The sequence below is a fragment of the Esox lucius genome, chromosome 19, assembly GCF_011004845.1.
Source record: "Esox lucius isolate fEsoLuc1 chromosome 19, fEsoLuc1.pri, whole genome shotgun sequence".
NCBI lineage: Eukaryota > Metazoa > Chordata > Actinopteri > Esociformes > Esocidae > Esox > Esox lucius.
The window spans coordinates 15,022,966-15,049,295 of NC_047587.1; the positions used below are offsets into that span (position 1 = coordinate 15,022,966).

At 44.8% G+C, this 26,330-nt stretch overlaps 1 protein-coding gene across 7 annotated transcripts in view; it reads right to left on the reverse strand.

Annotated features, from left to right (window-relative positions):
• The window catches only part of tjp1b (tight junction protein 1b), a 116,603-nt gene that overhangs the window by 19,786 nt on the left and 70,487 nt on the right, over positions 1 to 26,330 (reverse strand). For 3 of the 7 annotated variants that reach the window (XM_029115271.2, XM_029115270.2, XM_020040338.3), the window contains exons 4-13: positions 14,739 to 14,795; positions 12,718 to 12,842; positions 11,879 to 11,981; positions 11,114 to 11,435; positions 10,310 to 10,413; positions 9,966 to 10,134; positions 9,156 to 9,300; positions 2,927 to 3,063; positions 1,707 to 1,812; positions 840 to 990 (exon numbers count right to left, since the gene is read on the reverse strand). In XM_029115271.2, coding sequence (XP_028971104.2) covers positions 840 to 990; positions 1,707 to 1,812; positions 2,927 to 3,063; positions 9,156 to 9,300; positions 9,966 to 10,134; positions 10,310 to 10,413; positions 11,114 to 11,435; positions 11,879 to 11,981; positions 12,718 to 12,842; positions 14,739 to 14,795 — 1,419 coding nt within the window. Of the gene's footprint in view, positions 1 to 839; positions 991 to 1,706; positions 1,837 to 2,926; positions 3,064 to 7,986; positions 8,050 to 8,369; positions 8,391 to 9,155; positions 9,301 to 9,947; positions 10,135 to 10,309; positions 10,417 to 11,113; positions 11,436 to 11,878; positions 11,982 to 12,717; positions 12,843 to 14,738; positions 14,796 to 26,330 lie in introns of all 7 variants that reach the window. The other 4 variants (XM_034288438.1, XM_034288440.1, XM_029115260.2 and 1 more) reach the window with 4 other exon arrangements.

A 26,330-nucleotide genomic window follows, 5' to 3' on the forward strand; every position in this document is an offset into this window, starting at 1 on the left:
TTACCACTGCTGCACCTCAGCTTCCCCCTGCAATCTAGTCATTTAAACTGTAGTGTCAGCAAGTCACAAGTCCCCAAACGTTATTGCTGAGCACTCAGGGGAACCCGAATGAAACACTGTCCATCCTCTGGTGAACTAATTATCCTCAGTGTGGGATTGTTCATGTATTCCCAGAGGTGGTCACCATCTACTACTCCCAAGGCCCAGGACACTAAAAGGACAATGGTACCTTTATTTTAGTGATGGCGTGTTCAGGTGAACTTTTATGGCAGTGCCGTATGAACGTGTCAAGTCTGACAGTACGTTTGTCTTGGAGCCTATTTACACTACATTAACCGTCGCAATTTCAATTTAAACAACATTAACAAAGTGTAAATACAATTTTCAATTGACATGAGTAATGAGTTACTCTTGACGCGCCGTGAGCTGAAACACAGGCACACAAAACTCTTCGGCTAGACCACTGACCTGGAAGGTGTAGAAACTCACTGAAAATGTTGTGTACCCGGTAACTAATGCAGGGCTCAGTGTCAAACAAGCGCTCTTGATGGTAGTGCGAAATGTAGGCAGTGCGAGATGTTTTTACCTGCTTTCCAACAAATACATCTGTTTATGGAACTGAAAGAACCTATAGAACTACACTTTCCATGTCACCACTCATTCCACTTCAAAACCCGTTGAGCAAGACGACGTCATTAGACCTCAGTGGAATCTGGGATTATAGGTTGGTATAGTGTCCCACATCAACTCGCAAGGTGACCTGTGACCATTGCTATCAGTTAACATTATTTTTTATTTATCTCAGACAATTTGTCATCAAGTCTCTGTCATCTAAATACCCTGAGAATTTGGTCGCCCTCCTCCAGACCCTCCTTAGCAGCCGGGCTGTCCTCCAGGACTCCTGCTACGAAGATGCCCACGTCGTTCCCCCCAGCCAGGCGCAGACCCACACTCTCCCCCTTCTTAAACTTCACCAGCTTCATGCTGGGCCTGGGGAGTGAGGACACAGAGCAAGATGGTGGGACAGTTAATGGCCCAGCATGGTAATAACATGGGAACACTAATAACATGAAATAATACTGTAGAAAATAGCAACAACTACATACCAATAATACAGTAAAAACATTGTAGAGTAATGACAGGGAAATGTCTTCATGCTAATAATACAGTAATAACACTGTAGAGTAATGACAGGGAAATGTCTTCATGCTAATAATACAGTAATAACATTGTAGAGTCATGACAGGGAAATGTCTTCATGCTAATAATACAGTAATAACACTGTAGAGTAATGACAGGGAAATGTCTTCATGCTAATAATACAGTAATAACACTGTAGAGTAATGACAGGGAAATGTCATCATGCTAACAATACAGTAATAACATTGTAGAGTAATGACAGAGAATGTCTTCATGCTAATAATACAGTAATAACACTGTAGAGTAATGACAGGGAAATGTCTTCATGCTAAGAGTAATGAGAGGGAAATGTCTTCATGCTAATAATACAGTAATAACACTGTAGAGTAATCACAGGGAAATGTCTTCATGCTAATAATACAGTAATAACACTGTAGAGTAATGAGAGGGAAATGTCTTCATGCTAATAATACAGTAATAACAACATAGTACAGCAATGGCATAGTAAGAACCTACATGGCAATAATACAGGAACAACAACATACTAATGACGAGGTGATAGTTACCGTAGGATGCTGTCGTCGTGTGCGGTGCTTGGCACCGGAGCATCAGCGGGGCTGACTGGCAGGTCCACGTCAGGCTGGCCGGGCTGGGCGTACACTGGCTTGGGCTCTGAGGACACACACACACACAAAACTACACTGTGTGTAACCCCAACCATGAACTGAACTCTGCCAAAAGGTTCTCAATTAAGTAATGCTCAACTCAAACGGCTCCTCATTTTGATAGCAATTTGAGTAAACACACACAGCCTTCATATGTACACATCTCAACTCACAAACCAGAAAGTAAATACTCAAGGAACAAAATGTGCACACCCTCTCGTACACACACACACACACACACACACACACACACACACACACAGAGAGAGACAGACAGACACACAGAGACAGACAGACACACAGAGACAGACAGACACACAGAGACAGACAGACACACAGAGACAGACAGACACACAGAGACAGACAGACAGAACAGTGTATTCTGCAATGGGAGGTCAGACACGCGAGGCAGGCTGCAGGCCGCAGGGCTGGAGGAGGATGTCAGAGTCCATCTCATCTGCTTTGGAAGTGCAGCTACAGCCTCCGTCAAGTACATCCAAGCACACAGCTGAGTGTCAGCACAGCCAGCTTCTACAGTTAACCTCACTAGTCTACTGTTTCACACGTTAAAAGAGAAATCAATGTTTTGGTAGAAAAATGGTGATGGAAGGGCCTGTGGAAATGTGTATGCTTCAAAATTATTTTTAACCAACCATTTTGTATACAAAGATAAGAGTAAAATATGTTGGGTTCTGATGGGGTACAACAATTGAACTGAGATGGAGACACAATTACAACTTATATCTTTTGTAAATTATCAATCAAACTTATTTATAAAGCCCTTTTTACATCAGCAGTTGTCACAAAGTGCTTTTACAAAACACCTGCCATTAAAACCCAAAGAGAAAACAACAGTAGAGTTGAATTAAAAATTAAAAATGTGTGGGTAAAAACAGCTCAGTATTCCTGTTCTACTTTAGCATTTCATTTATTTTGACAGATTCATTAAAGGGGAAGTTGTGTGAACAATACAACATTTTTGATGAGCTTCCCCTTTTGAAAAAAGAAAACAAACAATTACAGTCTGCTATTTTGTCTTGCTCAAGGACACAAAGACAGTGGGTTACAATCTCGCCTCCCCCATAATGGTGTGGCTAAGCCTGTGAGGTGCTGGTACAAACCTGGTAGAGGAGGAAGCTGTTTCTCCTCTCTAGCCAGCGGCTGCTCCATTGGCTTGGACAAAACAGGGACATCCTCTGCTAGTTTGGCTGGAGCCACTGTTGGCTTTGACATCCTCTCTTCCTCACGACTTCTGTGACTAGAGACAAAGAACACCCTGAATACCATCTGTCATTTAAAAAAAAAAGTTTTACTTCTGTGCCACTTAACAACCCACAGATAGCAGTGTAGGGATCATCACCATGGAGATCACCAGAAAAGTCAGATACATTCACATTACATTGTAGTCTTTTGGCAGGTGCTCATTCTATCACAGCAGCCTCTTGTTGGAATCGAATTCTGAAACTTGGCGTTGTGTCATGGTCAACCAGCTGCTAAACAGTATATACACACATCCTATAGTAACAGTATACATAACGTCTAGTAACAGTATACATAACGTCTAGTAACAGTATACATAACGTCTAGTAACAGTATACATAACGTCTAGTAACAGTATACACAACGTCTAGTAACAATATACATCATAGTTCACACAGCTGAAATAGCAGTACACACAGGACAGGTTTAAACCTCCGGGCCAAAATTGTCTGTAAATATATCTTCATTTTTTTAGGCTGCCCATACTTTTATAGAACCCTGGTAACAGCAGTGGGCATGCAGAATCATTGAAGATTAAACCGAGAAATCAAGGAACATTCAGACTGTGTGTGTGTGTGTGTGTGTGTGTGTGTGGTGGCACTGTGGTCTTGAAGGTCACCGTTCGGTTCTGTTTTTCTTCTCCTTGCTCTATTTTTAGAAGCCTATCTGAGGTGATGGGGGGGAGGGGTAGAGATAGGGAGGATTGTAGTCCAGGTGCACTTCACTGTGTTCCTCTGGCTCAGAACCAGGAACGGTTGGACTTAAAACCAACAGACTATTAACGCAGAGTTCATACTGATTAATCCCAAGCTGAAACAAACATAAAGCCTGAGCCAACAGCAGCTTGTGATGTCTTGCCAGTTCTTACTGTGGGCCAGCGTGAATATGGCCAGCACAAGCAGATCAGGTACATGGCTAACAGACACAGATCACTGTCTGACAGATCTGTGGAAATATGTAACAATTGGCGGAGGAGGGAAATTAGTGACGAGAGGATCAGTGAGCCTATGCTCTGTTGGTCAGCCTGAGGGAGAGAGAACAGAGAGTTGATAACTGATGTAAACTGTGTTGTGGTCGTGACTGAGTGTAAAGTTACCACACACACACACACACACACAGTTCTCCTTTGTCAACGGCTGTGTGAAAGGAACTGAACACAAAGTAAGCCTGTTCAGCTCAAACAGAATTGGAAGAGTCTTATGGAGGCAGTGCTAAAGGGCCCTTTGCTGTCTGGCTCGAGGTGGCGCTAGGGGCCCTTTGCTGTTTTGCTGAGGCCGCTCTATGGGCTCTTTGCTGTCTTGATGGATGCAGCATAAAGGTTCATTCTCTTGCGGAGGCAGCGCTAGGGGCCCTTCGCTGTCTTGCGGAGGCAACTCTAAAGGGCCCTTGACTGTCTTGTGGAGGCCAGGTCAGGCGACTGCCATGTGCAGATGGGCTAGTAGTTGAGGACTTGTTTACATTACGCTAACATTTTCAGAGACATTGAATAAGACTCGAGGCTTGATCATTTTGTTGTGTAAATTTGCATGTATCGATAGCTCGAGATGCTACCTTCCAAGGTATCGTGTGTCACATTTTAGATAAAGCCCCCCTGGAGTGTGAAGACAAGTATCAAGTCTGTGCACTGCCCATGCAAACTGCTAGTTTTTCACGCAATAGACACAGTAGGGGTGTCGTGATGTACCGGTATTGAAGATAATCATGATATTTAAAAATTAAATACTGATATCATGTTAATAATACACAATAATAATATCATATTCACTAGGTAATATCGTATACACTAGGCGAAATTGAAGTTGCATTTTTCCAAAAAACCCACTCGGTTTTTTGATACCATATTCATGTCAGACAAACGATGCATGTGCTTAAACAAGGAGACTGGACCTATGCACTGGTGTTAAAACCCCACTAGAACACCTGGGAGACATCCACAAAGATGCACCGTTTTTGAAGGCCATTCACATGGAAAAAAGGATATTGAATGTTTCCAAAAACATATTAATGGACAAACAATGCATGTACTTAAACTACAAGTCTGGATCTATACACTTTATTTTTCCAAAACAAGTTGTTAAGCCTTGTGGATCTTTTGTTTATCAGTTCATCTGGTTGCCTTTTCACTATCCATTAAATGTAATTGTTCTTTTTGAACACTTCCTGTATTTGTACAGTTATGGTTACAGACTCTCTCTACCTCCATACGCTCGTATTTTGAGTGTAATTCATTTGCCAAAAAATAGGTAAAAAAACACATTAAACAAAGTTGATGAATTTGACTGATAGCATTTTTTTTTTTTAAGATTTTCTATAGATACCACGATAATATTGTTACCGTGAATTATTTTGGCCACGATAATCGTTTAGTTAAAATCTGATATCATGACAGCCCTAATCCACAGTTCTGCACGGTGTCTCCAACATGCCAGTGTAACTTCAAAAACGATAAAAAAATTTTAAGCAAAGTAAAGATATGTCTATCTAGCGTTTTCTCCTCTCTCGTAATGTAAACAAACCCTGAGAGATTACAGATTCGAATCCCTGAGCCGGGATGGTGTAATATGTTGTTGTGCTTGAGCAAAGCACTTAACCCTAACATTCTCTGGCTGACAGCATCTTCTGAATGATTGAAACGTCATACGTTTTGGAAATTCACAAAGTCACAGCTATGGTGTTTAGTGATCAATATGAAGCAGGTCACTTACAGGTCAAGCCCGAACAAATCCATCTGCCCTGACCTGACCTGACCTTTCCTTTACACTGAATAAGCCCACTCTCCGGTCTCAAACTCCTTCAAATGGTACACAGCCAAAACACTTCTGTTTTTCTTGTCTACTCAAAGCATTAGTCTGTCGCAGCCAGCTGATCCGGGAAGCTTTGCGTACTGTTTAAGATAATCTGACCGGATCAGTCAGGCTGTCAAAGCATAATGTCGGTGCATATTAATACACTTTGTAGAAAACACGGAAGGAATCAAGGAATGCATACTTGAAAAGAAAATTCTGAATGTTTTAAAAAATTATTGATTATTAAACAGGTAATTAACTGTGATCCATCGTACACCAAGAGAGCATTTACTTTTTCCTCCCAGATCTCAAAGTGTCTGCCAAAGTGGTTTAAGCAAACCTATTTTATGTTTAAAAAACAAATGTGACAGATTTATTTTTGTTTTTTAAGAATAAGCCACAGTGAAAACTGAAACTCAGCAAAAGAAACAAAAAAAACAAAAAAAAAAAAAACCCAAAGAAATTAATGAAATGTAATTAAAATGTACAGAGCCCTACATATGGGAGACAAACGTTTTCATATCTTTCTGTCTGGTGTGCGCGCACGCGGACACGCGCACACGCCCCAAACAAAAATCTAGAGTGACTGCAAAAGCCCCGTTAGCACCATTTACTGTTAGAGAAGCTCACTGCCGGAGTGCCAAACACGCGGTCTCCTTTCACTCTCCAAAAAGATTGTGTGACACTAGCACTTATACAGGCAGTGTTCATTGTCCCGAGCCAGAACAAGAACCGTCCCTGAATAATTAATCCACTGCAAGTACAGTATAGTTATGGGAGAGTGTGTGTCCTCTGAGCTCAATGAGTACTGCAGGGTTGGACACAGTAAATCCTGAGCGGTTCACTGGCCACCGATTTCCTGATATCAGGCTCAATGTCAAACAAAGGGCACATCTAGGTCTTGTTAAAAAAAAAAAAAAAGATGTAATCACATTCTGCCCACCCTGCTTCTCTCTCACTGTCACGACCAGCAGTGAATAATCACATTCTAGAACACTGGCTTGCATTGCCCACCCTGCGTCTCTCTCACTGTCACGACCAGCAGTGAATAATCACATTCTAGAACACTGGCTTGCATTGCCCACCCTGCGTCTCTCTCACTGTCACGACCAGCAGTGAATAATCACATTCTAGAACACTGGCTTGCATTGCCCACCCTGCGTCTCTCTCACTGTCACGACCAGCAGTGAATAATCACATTCTAGAACACTGGCTTGCATTGCCCACCCTGCGTCTCTCTCACTGTCACAGCCAGCAGTGAATAATCACATTCTAGAACACTGGCTTGCATTGCCCACCCTGCGTCTCTCTCACTGTCACGACCAGCAGTGAATAATCACATTCTAGAACACTGGCTTGCATTGCCCACCCTGCGTCTCTCTCACTGTCACGACCAGCAGTGAATAATCACATTCTAGAACACTGGCTTGCATTGCCCACCCTGCGTCTCTCTCACTGTCACGACCAGCAGTGAATAATCACATTCTAGAACACTGGCTTGCATTGCCCACCCTGCGTCTCTCTCACTGTCACAGCCAGCAGTGAATAATCACATTCTAGAACACTGGCTTGCATTGCCCACCCTGCGTCTCTCTCACTGTCACAGCCAGCAGTGAATAATCACATTCTAGAACACTGGCTTGCATTGCCCACCCTGCGTCTCTCTCACTGTCACAGCCAGCAGTGAATAATCACATTCTAGAACACTGGCTTGCATTGCCCACCCTGCGTCTCTCTCACTGTCACAGCCAGCAGTGAATAATCACATTCTAGAACACTGGCTTGCATTGCCCACCCTGCGTCTCTCTCACTGTCACGACCAGCAGTGAATAATCACATTCTAGAACACTGGCTTGCATTGCCCACCCTGCGTCTCTCTCACTGTCACAGCCAGCAGTGAATAATCACATTCTAGAACACTGGCTTGCATTGCCCACCCTGCGTCTCTCTCACTGTCACGACCAGCAGAGTCCAGGCCTAACACACACTGCGTAGATTCAATTTAGTGGCTATACAGGGAGGTATCTGTACCTTAAAGGAGAGTAATAATGGGGTACTTCAAATAAGCTTTATGCCATCTCCATGGAGAACTAACCATCTACAGTCGAACATACATTGAGCCCTCTTTGCCGTACCGAGCTGAGCCGAAACAAGGCAAGCAGAGTTCTGCTGTGTTCCGCTGTTTGGATGGCATGATACTGTGAAAAGAGTGTGTGTAGTTCAGTCACCATTTCATTAGCTATACATTATCAACTAAAGTCACCATTTCATTAGCTAAACAGCATCGACTAAAGCAGGGCAATTCAACTCCAATCCTGGAGGGCTGAAATACTTGGTTTATGTTTCTACCTGGAAGAAAATAGCACTCACCTGGTGTTACAGGTCTGAATCAGTAACAGTATAAAATAGAGGACGAAAACCAGAAGTGTTTGCGCCCTTCAGGTCTGAAATTAGCCAGTCTTCAACTACACAGGTCTCTACAGAGGGAGCCGCATGAAGTAAGATCTGACCAACTTACGGTATTCTCCAACTGAAGCGTCTTTATTGTTATGTTGGCAAAAAAGGACAAAGACATTTAAGAAAACCTTAAAAACAGTACAATTATATAATTAAGAGGTCAGTTTCTGGTGGTAGTGCCTTAATTTCATCTGGGTTTGACCACTTGTGAAGTTCAAACGTAATGAATTCCTTCCAGTTAAAAGGTAGACGATATTGAGTCCACAATGTGATTACTTAACTCTAAGTTGGATATATTTGGTGGTTTTGCTGCACAACATTAAGGTTTCCACTACCAGAACTTCCAAGTGACTACTAGATGCTTACTCTAATTTGTGTAAGCTGTTAAAATAGCCACCACATAGAAATCATAAATTGCAGTCAAAGTAATGGTTTGCTGTAAAGTTGATTTGTGAAAATGTCATTAACATTTATTTGTTTTGACATCCATAAAAGCTCTTTATGGATATTTTTACCTCAACATCATGTCAAATACACATACAAACAATGTCCATTTTGTGGACACTATGGTTTTGACCTCTTTTCCTCTAGGTATCCATGGCATTTCTATTGTTTTGCTTCCATTAAAACTATACCGCTTTGATCCCAGGTAAATGAGATGCTAACGAGACCAAGCATTCTAACTAAACTAGTGTTCCAAGTAACCTATGGTTTCCTGTTTTTATTTAAATGTCCTTAAAATGTACGTTTCAAAGTTTTGTTTGCCTGCAATGTTTGTGTTGTCATGTGTCAAAAAAAGTGCTAAAAAAAAAAAAAACGCAGAAGCCTGGCAGTAGGAGGTGCTTACCTGCCGTTGCTGATCTGTGGAGGGGAGTGTCTGGAGTGGTCGGAGGGCTCAGAGCGTCTGTCAGGGGAGCGGGAGCGGCTCCTACGGTGTCTGTTGTGGGAGCGGTTGGAATGGTCCGATGCCAGGGAATGGATATCTGAAATGTCTGTTGTGACAACAGGGCCAAATGACCAACACACTGTCACTGTAGGATGAAAACCTCCTTGTTTCAAGACATTCTGCCTCATTTTCCCCATTGACAAGCATACGTGTTTTGGATATGTTCACTGGATAAAATGTCCATTGAGTAACATGGTTTTCATCTGACAGCAACAATATGAATAGTTAAATATACCACATGACCTTGAGCAGATGCTTGTATCCAAAAGCGTATTTGTCAACCTTGCATGCATTTCCAGGGGGAAGTTCAAACATCTCTACATATGACTTAACCACACGGTTTCTGTGCAAGTGTTACAACATACTTAGATGCAATGTGTACATTTTCTCAAAAGAAACAAATCACACTCCTATTTCCGGTCTACTACCACCACTGAGCTAGAGCGCGGCGTGTCAAGGCATCCCTGCGCGGTGTCCGTCCCGCCAAACTGTCCCGTTGATGAAGCAACGTGCACCGCTTTTTCAACACGCCATCCGCATGCTATGACATGTCAGCATAGTGCACTGCTGACACAATGTGCATTCTGTATTCCCGCGCCACTCCGGACCCCGTGTTTTCCGGCATTTCAAACGTGCACGCACGCACACATGCACTCACACACGCATGCACGTGCACACAGACACACCACACACCTATGTACTCGCCCTCACCGTCTCTGTCAGAGGCGTTGGCCGAGGGGATGCTGTCGTCCAGGTCCGGTATGTTCAGCAGTGTCGCCCTCTCGTCCCTCTGCACCACCATCTTCAGTTTGCCTTTTGACCTTTCTATTAGCTTCTTAGCGTCTATCAGCGACAGGTTCTCGGTGACTGTGCCGTTGATCTGAGGGGAGAGACGGAATAGCAAATAGCCAGTTAGCTAATTGGGATTATCTGCTTGAGGGGGCAAAAGAAAAATCTAAAAACTCTTGGAGACACTGGTTGATTATATAACAATGTTATTTCGATGATGCGTCGCTGATTTGTATACTCCTTCTGACTCGTATTTCCTCCCTCACCTTCAGTACTACGTCTCCCTCCTGGATGTTTCCGTCCCTGGCTGCCAGGCTCTCAGGGGAGATGTCCTTGACAAAGATGTGGCTGGCCAGGCGAAGGCCATATTCTGCTTACAGAGCGAACGAACAGCAACAAAGAGAGTGTTAGCATTTTATTGAGGGCTAGTGCAAGGTTAGCATGCTACAGCATGTCGGTGTTGTACAGGAGGTTTGCGCACTGTAGAACGTTATTTTGACCAGCATTATTAGCAGGGATAATATGACTGCAGTAGAATGCCGAAGTGTCCCGGGAATGTAACATAATGCAGATACTGCATCGGCCAAACTCTCACAGCAATGTAACTGTGCTCGGTAAGCTATTATATAGTTATGTTACTGTGCTCAGTAGGCTATAAGGCAATGTTACTGTGCTCAGTAGCCTACTATATGGCTGTGTTACTGTGCTCAGTAGGCTATTATATGGTTGTTACGGAGCTCAGTAGGCTATATGGCTATGTTACTGAGCTCAGTAGGCTATATGGCTATGTTACTGAGCTCAGTAGGCTATATGGCTATGTTACTGAGCTCAGTAGGCTATATGGCTATGTTACTGAGCTCAGTAGGCTATATGGCTATGTTACTGAGCTCAGTAGGCTATGTGGCTATGTTACTGAGCTCAGTAGGCTATATGGCTATGTTACTGAGCTCAGTAGGCTATGTGGCTATGTTACTGAGCTCAGTAGGCTATGTGGCTATGTTACTGAGCTCAGAGAATGTCCATTCAGACATTCTGGAAAGCCATATATTTCCCAACTTTGTGATGCTCACCTTCATTCTTGCGGGACTTGACAAGGGTAACTTTGGCGGGCCGCGGGGGCTGGTTGAGTGAGCGGCGGTCAGAGCGGGGCGAGATGCTCCTCTCCCGCGAGCCGCTGCGGCCCCGCTCCCTGTCCCGGTCCCGCCTTCCGGTGCTTCTCCCGCTGCGTCGTGCGGAGGCCCCTCCCACGCCGCTGTAAGCGCTGCGGGCGGAGCGACTCTCGTATATCTCCTCATCGTAGCTGTCCTCCTCCTCCTCGTCATGCTCGGACATGGTCTCCCTCTCCCCGAGCCGACCCACCGGAACATGCACCTTCCGCTTCCTTCTGATTGTCTGGAGAGGAAGTCACTTAACTGAATTCTGTGGAAAGCCCCCCTCACAACCTCTGGTTGTGAATAAATCTTCATATAGAAATCCCAGTCATTTCAGCAGAAGCTCATACAGAAGCAATTAGGTTTGCTCAAAGGCACATTGACAGATTTGCTGTTTATCAGCTCAGGGATTCGAACCATCAAACACAAGGGTACTGGCCCACAGCACTAACTGTTAAGGCTGTCTGCCCGCCTGCACGGAGTTCTATCTCAGTGGCGTTCGAAGTGGGAAGAAATGACCACAGTTTAGAGCAGGTGAAATGTCAGTCCCAAGTGTGCTATGCTCCAAGTAGTTAAGATAAAGGACTGTCCTACTTTAGTACCAGCGGGGATTTTATCAGTGCAGTGGAAGTGCAGACTCAACAGGACCTTTAATAACTGTATCTTCCTCAAAATTACACTCACGATTTTTGCGTTCTTGCCACTTTTCCGTAGCTGCTGGACTGCATATGCGTGCTCCACGTTGTCCATTGAGACGGCGTTGACCATTGTGACTCTGTCATTTTCCCTGTGAAGGCAAGGAGCAGCAGAAGGACTGGATAAACCAAAACCATGCAAACAGCCCCTTTTATCTTATCAAATGGGTATGCACCAATGCTGGAGGTTTCCAAATTTTTTAACATCCATGACCCTAAAGGTTGAGTAGACCCTACTTTTTATCAAGAGCCAGCAAGTTAACGTTTTCATGAGTCACATGCAGCTTTTTGCTGAGTAGCTACTTCCCAATCAAGCATTGGCAATCCATATCTCAAAGCCATATCAAATCCATAGTAAGAGAGTCGCTATCAAGCTTAAAATGAATACTACATGAAGCTGAGAACCAAATCTATTCTCTGTTCTCCTCACAATTGTGTTTGAGAAGTCCAATGCCTGTTCTCTCTCAAGCATTTTGATTTACTAATAATTGAGGAATGGCTGTTGATAATCATTCAGGGCAAACAATATTGGAAGACTGATGACCTCAACAAACATTTGTTTTTTACATTAAAACCAGCATCTAATTTACTGACAAATGTAATGGTAATAACAACCCAGTTTGAAAATCCAGCAGTAACACAAGAGAAAAAGGGTCCTGTAACAGACTGCCAGTCAGAAAACAGCTCTGTGAATGTGAGAGAATGGACCAGGTCCATCCCAATCCAAGGGTGGGCCCCGAATTCCACCTGATTCTCTATATAGTGCAATACACAGGGTGCAGTTTGGTAACCAGCTATCAATGTAATTCTTTAAGGAGAGTGTCTTACTGCAAAAGGCCCTCGGCTGGGCCTCCCTTCAGGACGTCTGAGATAACGATGGAGGTCTCGCCGCTCTGAAAATGAGGGTTATCCCGACCTCCTGAGATGGCAATCCCGAAGCCAAAACCTGGTGCCTGCACAGAGACGGAGAACAGCATGTCAGGTGGCTATCCCAGCAGAGACAGAGACTGACAGTGTGTAAGAGAGAAAGAGAAAACATTGGAACACAACAGCGCTCATCACCACCACTGGGCCCAGTCACGGTGCCAACAACTACCCTACTTCTCCATTATGTCACCGTGGAGACAAAGCTCTGCATTGGCCCCCCGAGCCGAGAATAGTAAACGGGCTACTAGTTAAGTACTTTAGTGAAGGGAGTCACTTCTACAGTGCATGTGTGCACTCCAAGCCAAGATAGGTTTTGTCATGATCTAACACAAACCCCTGGCAACCTTTTAGTTACTGGGTCAATTGTCAACAAACAAGCCGTCTGTGGTGACTTTGACACAGAGATTTAACGACTATGTCAACATCCGGTGAAAGTAACAGGGAATCTGATGACAGGTGATGACGGGAGGAGGATTCATATTCACTGTGTGTTGTGTTAATATGGCCGATCCCAGTCCTTTATGACGGGTCTGGCTGTGACCTTGCGACCCTGTCCCGTATGACAGGTCAGGCAGTGACCTTGTGACCCTGTCCGGTATGACAGGTCAGGCGGTGACCTTGTGACCCTGTCCGGTATGACAGGTCAGGCTGTGACCTTGTGACCCTGTCCCGTATGACAGGTCAGGCTGTGACCTTGTGACCCTGTCCCGTATGACAGGTCAGGCAGTGACCTTGTGCTCGGCTGCTCGCTGGGACAGCAGACCATCACAGAGCCAAGACAAGCCAAATTGCTCAGTCTTCACACACATCCTCCCTCTCGGCCTCCCGTCTCAAACCCCCTTGGAGGGCAGGGGTCACAGATCAAGACAAGAGGACAGCAGGAATAAAACATTTCAAAATCCAATTTAGATTCACCCTCTCCTCCCAACTATTCCATGATTTAGGCTGGCAATGGTTAACATTTTTTATTGTGAAAGTTTAATTCCATTTGCTGCTTAATGAACAAGGCCCTGTAATTGTGCGTTCAGCAAGCGGACTGGACTACAGCTGGCTGGCAGGCTGCCGACCGGGGAGGGAATGGATGCAGGAGGGGATGAGAGGGAGGGAGGGAACGATGGTGGGAGGAGGAGAGGGGGAAGAGGAGAAGATGACGGAAGGAGGGTGGGAGGTGGGGAAAATGGGGGAGGGAGAGATGGAAAGATGGTGGGAGGAGGAGAGGGGGAAGATGAAGGAAGGAGGGTGGGAAGGGAAGATGGAGGGACTGAAAGATGACAAGATGGAAGGCAGGCAAGGTCACAGAGACAGAGAGAGAATGAAAGAAAGTGAAAGAAAGAAAGAAAAAGAAAGAACAGGAGAGCAAGAGATTGGGAGAAAGAGATAGGAGGGAAGAGAGAGCAGGATAGGAAAAATCTGTTTTTAGTTGATTTGGCAAAAGACGTAACACTGATCCAGGAAGAATATATAATGCCTGATGAGAGCACAAAATAAAGCGCAATATGTAAACATGGCAGGAAACATGGCATCGAGTGGATACTACCAGCTTGCTGAAACCAGTAGGGGAGGGACACTACACCTTAGAACGTACTGAAACCTTCCTTTCTCTACCACGGATCACAAGTCCATAACCATTGCTCTTGTCTTTGTATTAGCCCAGTTAGACTGATACTAATGGATGCTTTGAAGGAATTAGGAAGACAAAGTTGCATTGTTTCACAGCGTTTCCGCGTTCCTCCGCGGTATTGATAGAGGGGGGATTTATTCAAGAGGCTACATGATTCCATGTGGGTTATTTCATAGTTTTGATGTATTCACTATTATTCTACAATGTAGAAAATAATAAAACTCAACAAACACCTTTGACTGAGTAGATATCCAAACTTTTGACGGGTACTGTATATACAGAGAGAGAGTGATGTACTCACCCTGTGGAGAGTAACAGTATGTTGCTCCCAGATTACGGTCTCCTCCATCGCTGCACTCTGTTAAAAGAAAAGACAGAAACAGTGTTACTTTCACCATGATGATCACTCCAATTAGAACCAGAGTCCCCAGGCTTTAGATGTTGTCATTTAAGGAAAGTACACTTCCCTGCCCCAATATATCAACAAATACATTTTCAAAACACCACACAGAATCCAACAAACATTTGGAACAACCAGTATTCATCACAGGTCTATCATGGCACGGAAGAGCTTTTCCGCCAAAATGAACGGTTTTCCTCAAACATTCCAAATCAACTTAGTGAAAATGGACAAGAGAGTGTATCATACTGTATGAACAGCAACCATTCTAACATCCTAAGGCGCAGAGTACAGCCTACCAACACTAGATCCTGCAGCAGATACTCGCTCATTGTGTTGGGGAGGGGGGCAGGAAGACAGGAAAAAAGACCTCTGGGTGATCTGCAACTGAGCCAGCAGAGGTTTTGAGGAGAGGGCGCTGGTTCTATTAATTTATTTATTTACATGGCTCCTGCATTGCAGTGAAAGTCAGATTGTAGAGTCAGATTGGACCTGCTGTACATCTCATCCCCAGTCAGCTAACATTGACACAACTAGACAATTACCGTACCTCATCCCTAGTCAGCTAACACTGACAAAACTAGGCAATTACCGTACCTCATCCCCAGTCAGCTAACATTGACATAACTAGACAATTACCGTACCTCATCTCCAGTCAGCTAACATTGACATAACTAGACAATTACCGTACCTCATCACCAGTCAGCTAACATTGACACAACTAGACAATTACCGTACCTCATCTCCAGTCAGCTAACATTGACACAACTAGACAATTACCGTACCTCATCCCCAGTCAACTAACATTGACACAACTAGACAATTACCGTACCTCATCCCCAGTCAGCTAACATTGACAGAACTAGATTTTTACAGTACCTCTCATACCCAGTCAGCTGGCATTCACTGTTTAGTTACTTAAAAGAAAAATCATTACAACAATTGGTCAAAAGGAGGCACAAAAGCTAGCCTTGCATCATCATAGCACCTGAGCCAACACAATGAATCACTGGAGTATGACGAGGCAGGCAGTCTGGTCCGGCATCCCACCCTGAGAGTGTTCAGCCAATTTGCACCGCCCTAGGGATCTGTCGGTATGACCCAACCAGGATTGGTACTCCCGGACACAATGACGCAGATGTATAATTGCAGACGGCTAATTGAAGACAAAGAGAGTGTCGTTGAAAATGATTTCATACCGTGATTACATAGAGACATGATAACATAACTTCTCATTGAATTTCTGGGAATACTTGGGAACATATTTCCTTAATTACCGTGGATAACAGTATTCTCTTTACTGGCTTTACAGGTTACCCAGAGAGACAGCGGATAGCCACTCAACCCAGACAGACAGTGGCCAGTCACTCAACCCAGACAGACAGTGGCCAGTCACTCAACACTTCACAAATTTCCACTGAGAAAGGTTGCAAACGGCCAGCTATGGAGGCTGGGAGAAAGCACCTGTCTGGGAGGAAGCGGTTTGTTTCTGGGTTCACAACGCTGTTGCTAAACGCTGCTGCTGGTGCTGCACACACGCACACAAACAAACGCGCGCACACACACACACACACACACACACACACCTATAAAAAGCACCACTGACTGTCTTGTGCTTGGTTGGTTTTACTGAACAGAGCTACAGGGATTAACCTAACTGAGCTACAGTTCAGTCATCCATGTTGCACACACACACACACACACACACACACACACACACACACACACACACACAACATTAAAGATATTTTAACACCTTACACAGTGAATGAATGAGGGGGATAATAGAATGCCGAGCGGACCCTGCTCGACAGGCCACAGAAGACCATGGGCTGTTGGCTGCTACGGTAACGACCCCACTGTCACAAGGCAAGTTGAGGTGTGTGTTCAGTGATTGTCATTAAACATTCAATGAATGACTTCAACACATTAACAACAACCACAACTAAACTAAGTGAAGCAGAGGCCACGGAAAATACTGTATAACATTTTTTAGCAGGGACATACTAAAATAATAAAAATGTTCAGTGAAAGCAGTAGTTTTAGCCAGATGCTATTATTTTGATTGCAGTCCCGGGGCAAGTTACTGAACACTACTTAATCTATAGCTGTGGACTAAGCACATTGACGGTCCTCTGTTTTCAACACCAAGTAAACTCAGCTCAATAATTAGGGTTTGACAACTGGACTAATCTCTCTAATCTTCCCAATTGACGTTCTCTCTTTGAAAATTACAGACTCTGGGTAAACAGGTGAAATATCCACTCCGGAATTGATCCTGTTCTTCCTGTATGTGGATGCATCATGATTTATGACAGATCTATAGTAACAGATCTACTGGCATCATCTGTCCAGAGAGATTCGGCTACGAACTCTGCCGTCTGCTTCTTTGGTACATGGTGAATACAGCCGTGGCCCTCCTCAGTCACCCCATCTATACTCATCCACAAAGCATCACTGCTGGCACCCAACCTCCCCTACAGCAGACTGACAAGAAATGCAACTCCAATTCAACCTTGAGCTGAGCCCATGTGTTACAGTGGCAGTCGAACACTAGGAAACTGGCCTGAGACTCCTACTTCTGACTCAAACCACTTAGTGTCTGTGGGAGAACTCAAATACACTTGAACCGAGGTGATTGGCTAGCTCACCATATTATGTGCGCATACCTTATATGTGTATATACTGGTTATCACATGGGTGTCGACTGTTCCAAATTCAGTTGGCCTAGTTTTTCCCAGATTTCTACCCAGAACGTAGGACCACCAAAGGAGAGCACACTGGCCAAATCACGAGCTTATGTTTAAGGAGGCACATTAAAGCATAATGAAGCAGGAATGGGATTAGTAAAAAGGGGGGATTAGCCTAATTGGTTGATTCTCACAAAACTGGCACTTGGCAAAAAAATAATAATAATGAAGAAATGAAATACATTTTCCATCATAACTTCACCACACAAGATCAGATGTACATTTGTCAAAAGACCTCCCTTCGATGAACCCAGGGGTGAAAATCTGAAATCAAGTTTGTAGGGGAATATAAAATTACATTTTCTCAAGAGCAATTTTTAAGGGGGACACCAAAAGTAGTGCAGTAATACTGTTTTAGTTTGCACCATCGGTTTGCTTGCTACTGTAGCTCTGCAAATTCAGCTATTGTGTGTGAACCCTACCAACATAAAACACATTTACTGGATTAGCCTCACGTTCATTTAAGGAAGTTAAGTAACACTACATACACTGCAGTGCAAGCTTCCCTCGTTGACTCGAATTCAAACAGCTGCAAAAGCTGGTTGATGTTACTGTGGCTTGCTACCAAACATCAGCTAACCGCTAGCTAACATAACGAGTGACCTGTAATTCAGAGTGTTGGGGGGGGGGGGGGTCATAGTTTTCCCCAGGATGGGGGAGCCATGTCCCCCCTGGGATTACCACCTATGGATGAACCTTGACTTCACCACACAACATCAGATGTCTTCGATGAACCTTGACATCGGGGGTATTTCAGAAAGCGGATTTAATGAAAACTCGCCGTTAGTTGACTCAGAGTTGAGGGCAACTCTGGGATTACGGTTTCAAAGAGCCAGATCAGCGTTACTCTGAGTCAGTTACTACGGCAACATACTCCGTGAAGTCCAACTGCTCGCTATCAGGTTTTATCTAACTGAGTTTGTTCTACCCTTTAACTGAAACGTGCTCTCTGAACGTGTCAGACAGGGCGTGTCCTTTTCTCGAAGAGCCACTTGAAGCACAAATACTCTGCAGAAATCTCTGTCGGGAAGTGATCAGACCCCGCTTGGATGTTTTTTTATTTTTTATAATTCCCTAATTATTATTTGTTTGAGCATTACCGTTCTTCTGCACAAGCGATCATTCTTCTGAACAATATTCTCAGCCCTCATATCGTTCCTATTATACATCGAAACAAATTCTTTGTGTTGCAGTTTCCCGTATAACATCGGTGATGCTGAGCATTATGTCCAAGCCAATCGTATCTGTCGGGCTGTCATAGATGTGACTCTTGCACTGAAATGTTTTCTGTACACTTTTGTAGTGTTCCCAAGTCACAGACCCACGAGACTCATCAAAAATGAATTCCAAAGAATTGCAGGTATCAGTCTAAGCAGTAATCAGTTTATTTAGTACGAAGCTTTGAGACTTAAAGCACTTATCAGTCCATATTGTAGGGTGTCCAGGGATTGGCTGCATAGATGGCACACCTATCACAGCTCCTTCAGTAAATTAAGGAGATTATGTGAATTATGTGAAGTCTTTCCACGGCATTAATGTGCAGATAGGGTTGCACCTGTATAAATGAATGACCCCACATGGTACAGGCAAGCGAACTCCGCAGTGAAAACGGCCCTAAAGCAACTATACTTCCTGAGGAGCCTAAAGAAGTTTTGCATGTCTGTAAAAACGCCCACCAACTTCTACAGGTGCACCATTAAGAGCATCCTCTCAGGCTGCATTACTGCCTGGCACGGCAGCTGCTCCGATCACAAGTCCCTCCAGAGTGTGGCAAAGTCTGTGGTGCGCGTCATCAGCTGCCACCTCCCCTCCATGCAAGGCATCTACCATACACAATGCTTTCAGAAAGCACGGAACATCATCAAAACTACCGCTGTCTGGTAGACACTACCGGAGCATAGGGGCACGCGTTTCCAGACTCACATTTCTTTCCTTCAGGCCATAAGGCTCCTCAACCAGCAACACTGATCTATTATCATTCTGATCACACACAAACATTCCAAATGCTCTGATGTCTTTCTATGTAATGTACATTAGAATATGCTTTTGTGTACCATTACGTACCATTCATCGGCATATTATACTCATTATAATATTCAATACTTCTACCCATATTGTTCATATTTCCCATCCTACTTTTACAATTGCTACTTATGTATATTATTGCTATATTTTATATATTTCTTAAATCTTACTAGGCTGATGTGTGGATGTCACAAGAATTTCACTGGTCAGAATGACGCTGCGTTACTCGGTGCATTTGATGAATAAACTCTGAACTTGATATTACACCCCCAGACACACATTATATACATGTTTAATGAGAGGAACATTCGAGATGTGACTTTATTTTTATTAATGCTCACGCATTGTCTCGGTCAGCAATTTTCTGACATGCTAGCTCACGTTCTTTTGCTGCTGCTACTGTATTTCTTTTTTCTGGAATATACAGCTCTGGGGAAAAAAAAATTATACCACTTCACCTTTTTCATTTCTTCACAGATTACTCTATTCCCAGCACCCAACTCCAATACCATGACAAGTGATGTAAAAATACATTGTATTACCAAAGGGTCCTAGACTAAACCAGTACCACAATTCATAAGGCCCATGTTCCACCTTCCACAAATGCCTTCCTTTTATATTCCCCAGTCAATTTCCAAATGTGGCTATCCTCCCATGTGCTAAAAAGGCATGCAAATGACAAACTATGCACTCTAAACTCAATATTGTATGGTCTACACTGCAACCAAGCATAAAGGGGAAACACTACAAACTATCAAATGAGACCAGAAAATAAACGGTTTTACACATAAATGATCCAAAACCGTACTTATATTTTCTAGCATGGACACATACGACATGACTATCTTAAAACAAGAATTAGTAGCTGATCTCCTCGTCTCCTTCTCTAAACCCATCAGAAGAGACGGTCCAATTGGAGTGACCTCCCGCTTTGTCCTTCAATGGGTTTTGAGGAAAAGGAGTTGTCACTCCCTCAAGGGGAAGAAACTTTAATACCATTGTTTCCGCATCTATATAAAGACACTTGGTAAACGTGTGCTACATATTGAATAGCACGCATTTACTAAGTTGGAGGAAAACTCTTGTAAGATCGACAATTAAGTACTACTGTAATCCTCAGCAATTAGGGCCCAGATGTGAGTCTCCTCCTGCTGGCTGGGTAGGCACAGGGCCAACCCTTAGCCTTGGAGAGCAGAACAGGGGTTATGGGAAACTGAATGGCCCCCCACAGGGGCCTGCTACAGAGGTTCAACAGCAACAGTGAATACCCTCTTCAAATAAGCAGCTTTAGGGGGAAATAAAACCACAAAAAAGGTGCTAAGCAAACAAAACGTTTAAACAAAGAAGAGAACTCCCGCTGGCTTTGAACAGGCCTATGCACTCACTTCACAAAGATGAGAGGGAAAAGTAGAGTGGTTTGTGAATATTTATTAGGTTACTGGAAAGCAGAAAGAAACACAGGCTCTCGTATTTAATCTCCAGAGGGAAACCTTTTTTCTCAATCTCAACATAGTGCACCATTTCTAACAAGAGCGCTACTGGGGCCCCCCCAGTCAGAAGTGCCTTACGGGCCCCCCCCCCAGTCAGAAGCGCCCTACGGGGGGCCCCCCACAGTCAGAAGCGCCCTACGGGGGGCCCCCCACAGTCAGAAGCGCCCTACGGGGGGCCCCCCCCAGTCAGAAGCGCCCTACGAGGGGCCTCCCCCAGTCAGAAGCGTCCTACGAGGGGCCTCCCCCAGTCAGAAGCGCCCTACAGCCCCCCCCCCAGTCAGAAGCGCCCTTCGGGGGGCCCCCCACAGTCAGAAGCGCCCTACGGGGGGCCCCCCCCAGTCAGAAGCGCCCTACGGGGCCCCCCCCCCAGTCAGAAGCGCCCTACGGGGGGCCCCCCCCAGTCAGAAGCGCCCTACAGGCCCCCCCCCCCCAGTCAGAAGTGCCCTACGGTGGGCCCCCCCAGTCAGAAGCGCCCTACAGGCCCCCCCCCCAGTCAGAAGCGCCCTTCGGGGGGCCCCCCACAGTCAGAAGCGCCCTACGAGGAGCCTCCCCCAGTCAGAAGCGCCCTACAGGGCCCCGCCCAGTCAGAAGCGCCCTACGAGGGGCCTCCCCCAGTCAGAAGCGCCCTACAGGCCCCCCCCCCAGTCAGAAGCGCCCTTCAGGGGGCCCCCCACAGTCAGAAGCGCCCTACGAGGAGCCTCCCCCAGTCAGAAGCGCCCTACAGGGCCCCGCCCAGTCAGAAGCGCCCTACGGGGGGCCCCCCCCCAGTCAGAAGCGCCCTACGGGGGCCCCCCCCCAGTCAGAAGCGCCCTACGGGGTCCAATAGTAGTGCACCACATATGGAATAGGGTATAATTACAGACAGGCCTTGGCCCTGAAATCTGTGCGGAAAAGTTCTGTTTTTAAGGGACATTGGATTAATGCATTTGTTTCAAAGCTGCTTACCGCTGTGAAAACGCTGATGCAACTTTACTCTGAAGCATTTTGTCAGAATTTATAGCACTGGGTATTTTTTGTAAAAGCACTTTTTTATAATTGTTTGACAATTAACTTGTTCAAACACACATTGCTGTAAAACACTGGTCACGAACTCCAGTCCTTGAATAAAACGGGATACATATTTACTGAAGCTCCAGACGAGCACACCTGAGTTCAAGTTTTAAATTCTCAGGCCCTCAATTGGTTGAATTGTCCAGGGCCACAACAAAGATGTGGGCTGTTTGGGGGGCTTAGCTTCTAGAACCAGAAGGGGTTCTCCCTCTCTCTGCTGTTAATAAAGCAACAGTCCCTGTGTTAAAGAGGGAACAATCATCTGTAACACTAAACAGCCCGACTACATGTGATAGGGAAAGTCTAAGGCCAGCAGTCAACACTTAGGACCCACACACAGGTTGCCATGTTAAGAACCAAAAAGAGAAATTGCCGGGACATCCAGACTCACTAGATCTAGACTGCACACGACAACATAAAGCTCCAGGTGTGATTATCGAACTCGATTTTGAGATAAAAATCAGCCTTTATCGATTAAGAAACATCAAACGTTGCAAAGGTTTCTCTGCCAGGCCAACATAGCACAGACTAACCAACTATTTTATCACTAGCAGGTTTGACTATTGCAATTCTCTCTTCTGATCTTACCCCGAAAAAACGAAGTTAATAAATTATTCAGGACGCAACCAATTCCAAATGCAGAGGAGTTTTAACAAAGACCAAAACTAGAGAACAACTCCTGTTATCCCCGCATTGGCTGCCTGTTAGCTTTAGACCCGATTATAACACTGCTTTATTTATTTTTATAGTCCTTCATGGCCTTTTATCCAAATACATGTGTCATTTTCTTTTAGATGTGCCTGGTGTGTCCCACTGATCTTCTGGCACTGGCATTTTAGTTGTCACAAAGGTCAGAAAGAAAATATGTTGATGCTTTCAGCCACTTAGATTCTGTCCTTTGGGACAACCTTTCTGAAAATTTGTTGGAAGTAGTAACCTCCTTGATAGCCTTAATAATAACTTTATTTTATTGATATTATATTTTTTGTTTTTATTTATATTAATTACTTTCTAACCATTGTGGTTTTGCAATTTTGCAACCAATCTTTACTTGTTAAGCACTTTGAAATGCATTTTATGTTATGATTTGTGACACATAAATAAAGTTTGATTGATTGATATGACAGAAACCCGAAGAAAACCCAAAATCGTTCTGTGATAATATAGGTGGTGAATATTTTGGTCAGACACAACTTAGTAAACAATGGCAAGTCAAATAATTACTGCCTACAGAAAGTCACCATAAAACACAGATTGATAGCTAGAACAACAATATCAAGCTATGATTCACAAATGATGTTTGGCTGGAGACAGAAGGGCACAGTGGTGCTGTGAAATGAATGAGTGATTTTGACTGGAGCAAAGCATGTGGGTCAGTCTGAGGGGAGGGAGAGCAACTCTTAATCCAACCATGCTTGACCGTTTCTTTACAGACCAACTAAGTTGTTCCAGTGTGAACAGCAGACCACACTAACCTAATGTAGTAGCTGTTCAAAGGTGTTTGTGCTGGCAGCTTAAAAAAAAAAAAAAAGGAATCAGAAAAATCTGGAATATAGTCAGTGACTCCAGCCACCCACACCACAGACTATTCTCTACAATAACATATGGCGAACCATCATAACGTCGCACAGCTTCTAGCCCCAGACCTCAGACTTAAACGAGACAGAAACCGTCAGAACCACACACAGCTTCTAACCCAAGGCATCAGATTTAAACAAGGCAAACGAATGTCAATGATTATCAAATGTCTCTTTTTGCACTATACTGTCAGTATGGAATATATGCACACCACACTATGCCAACACATACAAACACACATACATACTGTTAGTCAACAAATGTCATTAATGAAGCATGTGAAAAAAAACATGTGAATTTGATACATTTTGAATTTGATCTGGAAAACTTTCAGTTCAGTTCAATCACAGATAAATACAAAAAGATGCTAACTAGCAGCTAATGAGCATAAAGCCAGGTGTCCTGCAGATACAATGGGCAGATATAACCCGCACCCCGCAGATACGACCCGCAACCGGCCTATATACGACCTGAACATATGACCCGCAACCCGCAGATACGACCCGCGCACGGCAGATACGACCCAAAGATACGACCCGCGCACGGCAGATACGACCCGCGGATGGCAGATACGACCCGCGCACGGCAGATACGACCCGCGCACGGCAGATACGACCCGCGCACGGCAGATACGACCCGCGCACGGCAGATACGACCCGCGCACGGCAGATACGACCCGCGCACGGCAGATACGACCCGGTGATACGACCCGCGCACGGCAGATATGACCCAAAGATACGACCCGCGCACGCCAGATACGACCCGCGCACGCCAGATACGACCCGGTGATACGACCCGCGCACGGCAGATATGACCCAAAGATACGACCCGCGCACGCCAGATACGACCCGCGCACGCCAGATACGACCCGCGCACGCCAGATACGACCCGCGCACGCCAGATATTATCAATGGCATTTTTAAACTTGAATCCCAAAGTAAGTAATCACTTAATCTGGACTGGCGCAGAGCCTCTTTATAGGCCCAGAGACCAATCCCCAATCAACTTTACTACAAAGCAAAACAAAAAAACATTATTGTATTATTGTGCACGGAGGAATTCTTCTACACTCTGCAGCGCCGCTGTGCACCGTGTGTGAACACCCCCCCACCCTTTTATGTACTTTGTGTGTGTGTGTGTGTGTGTGTGCAGCCCCTTTGAGGCCAGGCACTAAGTCCACCAGACGGTGCCAGCAGAAAGAGGCTCTACTCTGACTGGTTGGAACTAGGGCTTGGCAGTGCTAGCAGCCGGGGGCCTCTGGACAAACAGCGTTGGCCAGGGCCGGGTCCCAAACACTGCCTTATTCACTAACGTTGGGCACCATGTGGTGAATTGTTTGCCATTTGGGAGGCTGGCCACGTCCCGTCGAACCATGGCAAGAGGATTACCTCAGAAATAGAACAGCCGGGGCAGGCCCCACCAGCACAGAGATTTTGACTGGTGCACCGCCTGGTACGAACGGATTCAATACAGCCACATGTGCACCCGTTATTAAACCACTGACATCAATGGGAATTTCCATTCTAGTAATGCTATTTCTGTGCAGAGAACCCACGCTGCTGTGGCACTCTACAACCCAGATGGAACTGACAGCTGAGCATTTGCTGTGTGATAGATGCAGTCGTCCAGGCCCCGGTCTCTGGCTAGCCAACATGACAAGCCAGACATGTAAAATCTCGAAACAAGTCATGCAAGCAGAACAACACACTATAATCCACAAAGGAATTGTTCCAATCCACTAGTCTTTCCTTCGTCAATGTTGCAGGCCAATTGTGATTTAAGTAGCCGATGCAACTAGCTAGAGCCCGTATTGATGAATTGTACTTTCCAAAACTGAACACCACTCTTTAGAAAGTCGGTCCTGAGTCGGGGAAGAACCTGAACTGAAAACAGGCAGAGTCACAATGTCAGCCTGTAAAAACACATCATTCCACCTCTACACTCAGAGACCCGGACATCAGTGGCGAAATAAGGAAACATAGGACATTGGTTTGGGGGTCAATTCTAATCACAGTAGGTTATGTACAGCATAAACACTATATACATACAGCTCCGGAAAAAACGAAGAGACCACAGCACCTTTTTCTTTCCTTTCCAAAAAAGTCAACAAGGAAGGTTTTGAGTGAGGAACAGAAGGGTTCAAATTAAGAGACCACTGCAAATTGAATGCTTCTGTTCCTCATTCAAAACTAAAAAGTCCTGGTGTTTTGAAGAGCAGAAGACCCAATCTAAAAGGTCCTGGTTTTGTGAAGAGCAGAAGACCCAATCAAAAATGTCCTGGTGTTCTGAAGAGCAGAAGACCCAATCTAAAAGGTCCTGGTTTTGTGAAGAGCAGAAGACCCAAACTAAAAGGTCCTGGTTTTGTAAAGAGCAGACGACCCGATCTAAAATATCCTGGTGTTGTGAAGAGCAGATGACCCGATCTAGAGATCCTGGTGTTGTGAAGAGCAGATGACCCGATCTAAGAGATCCTGGTGTTGTGAAGAGCAGACAATATAAAAGGTCCTGGTGGAGGCGATTTAACTCTCTCATTAGTATAACAGATGTAGTGTTGTGCTTGTGACTGAGGCGTTTATGTGTCTGAGTGTTTTACAGTATGC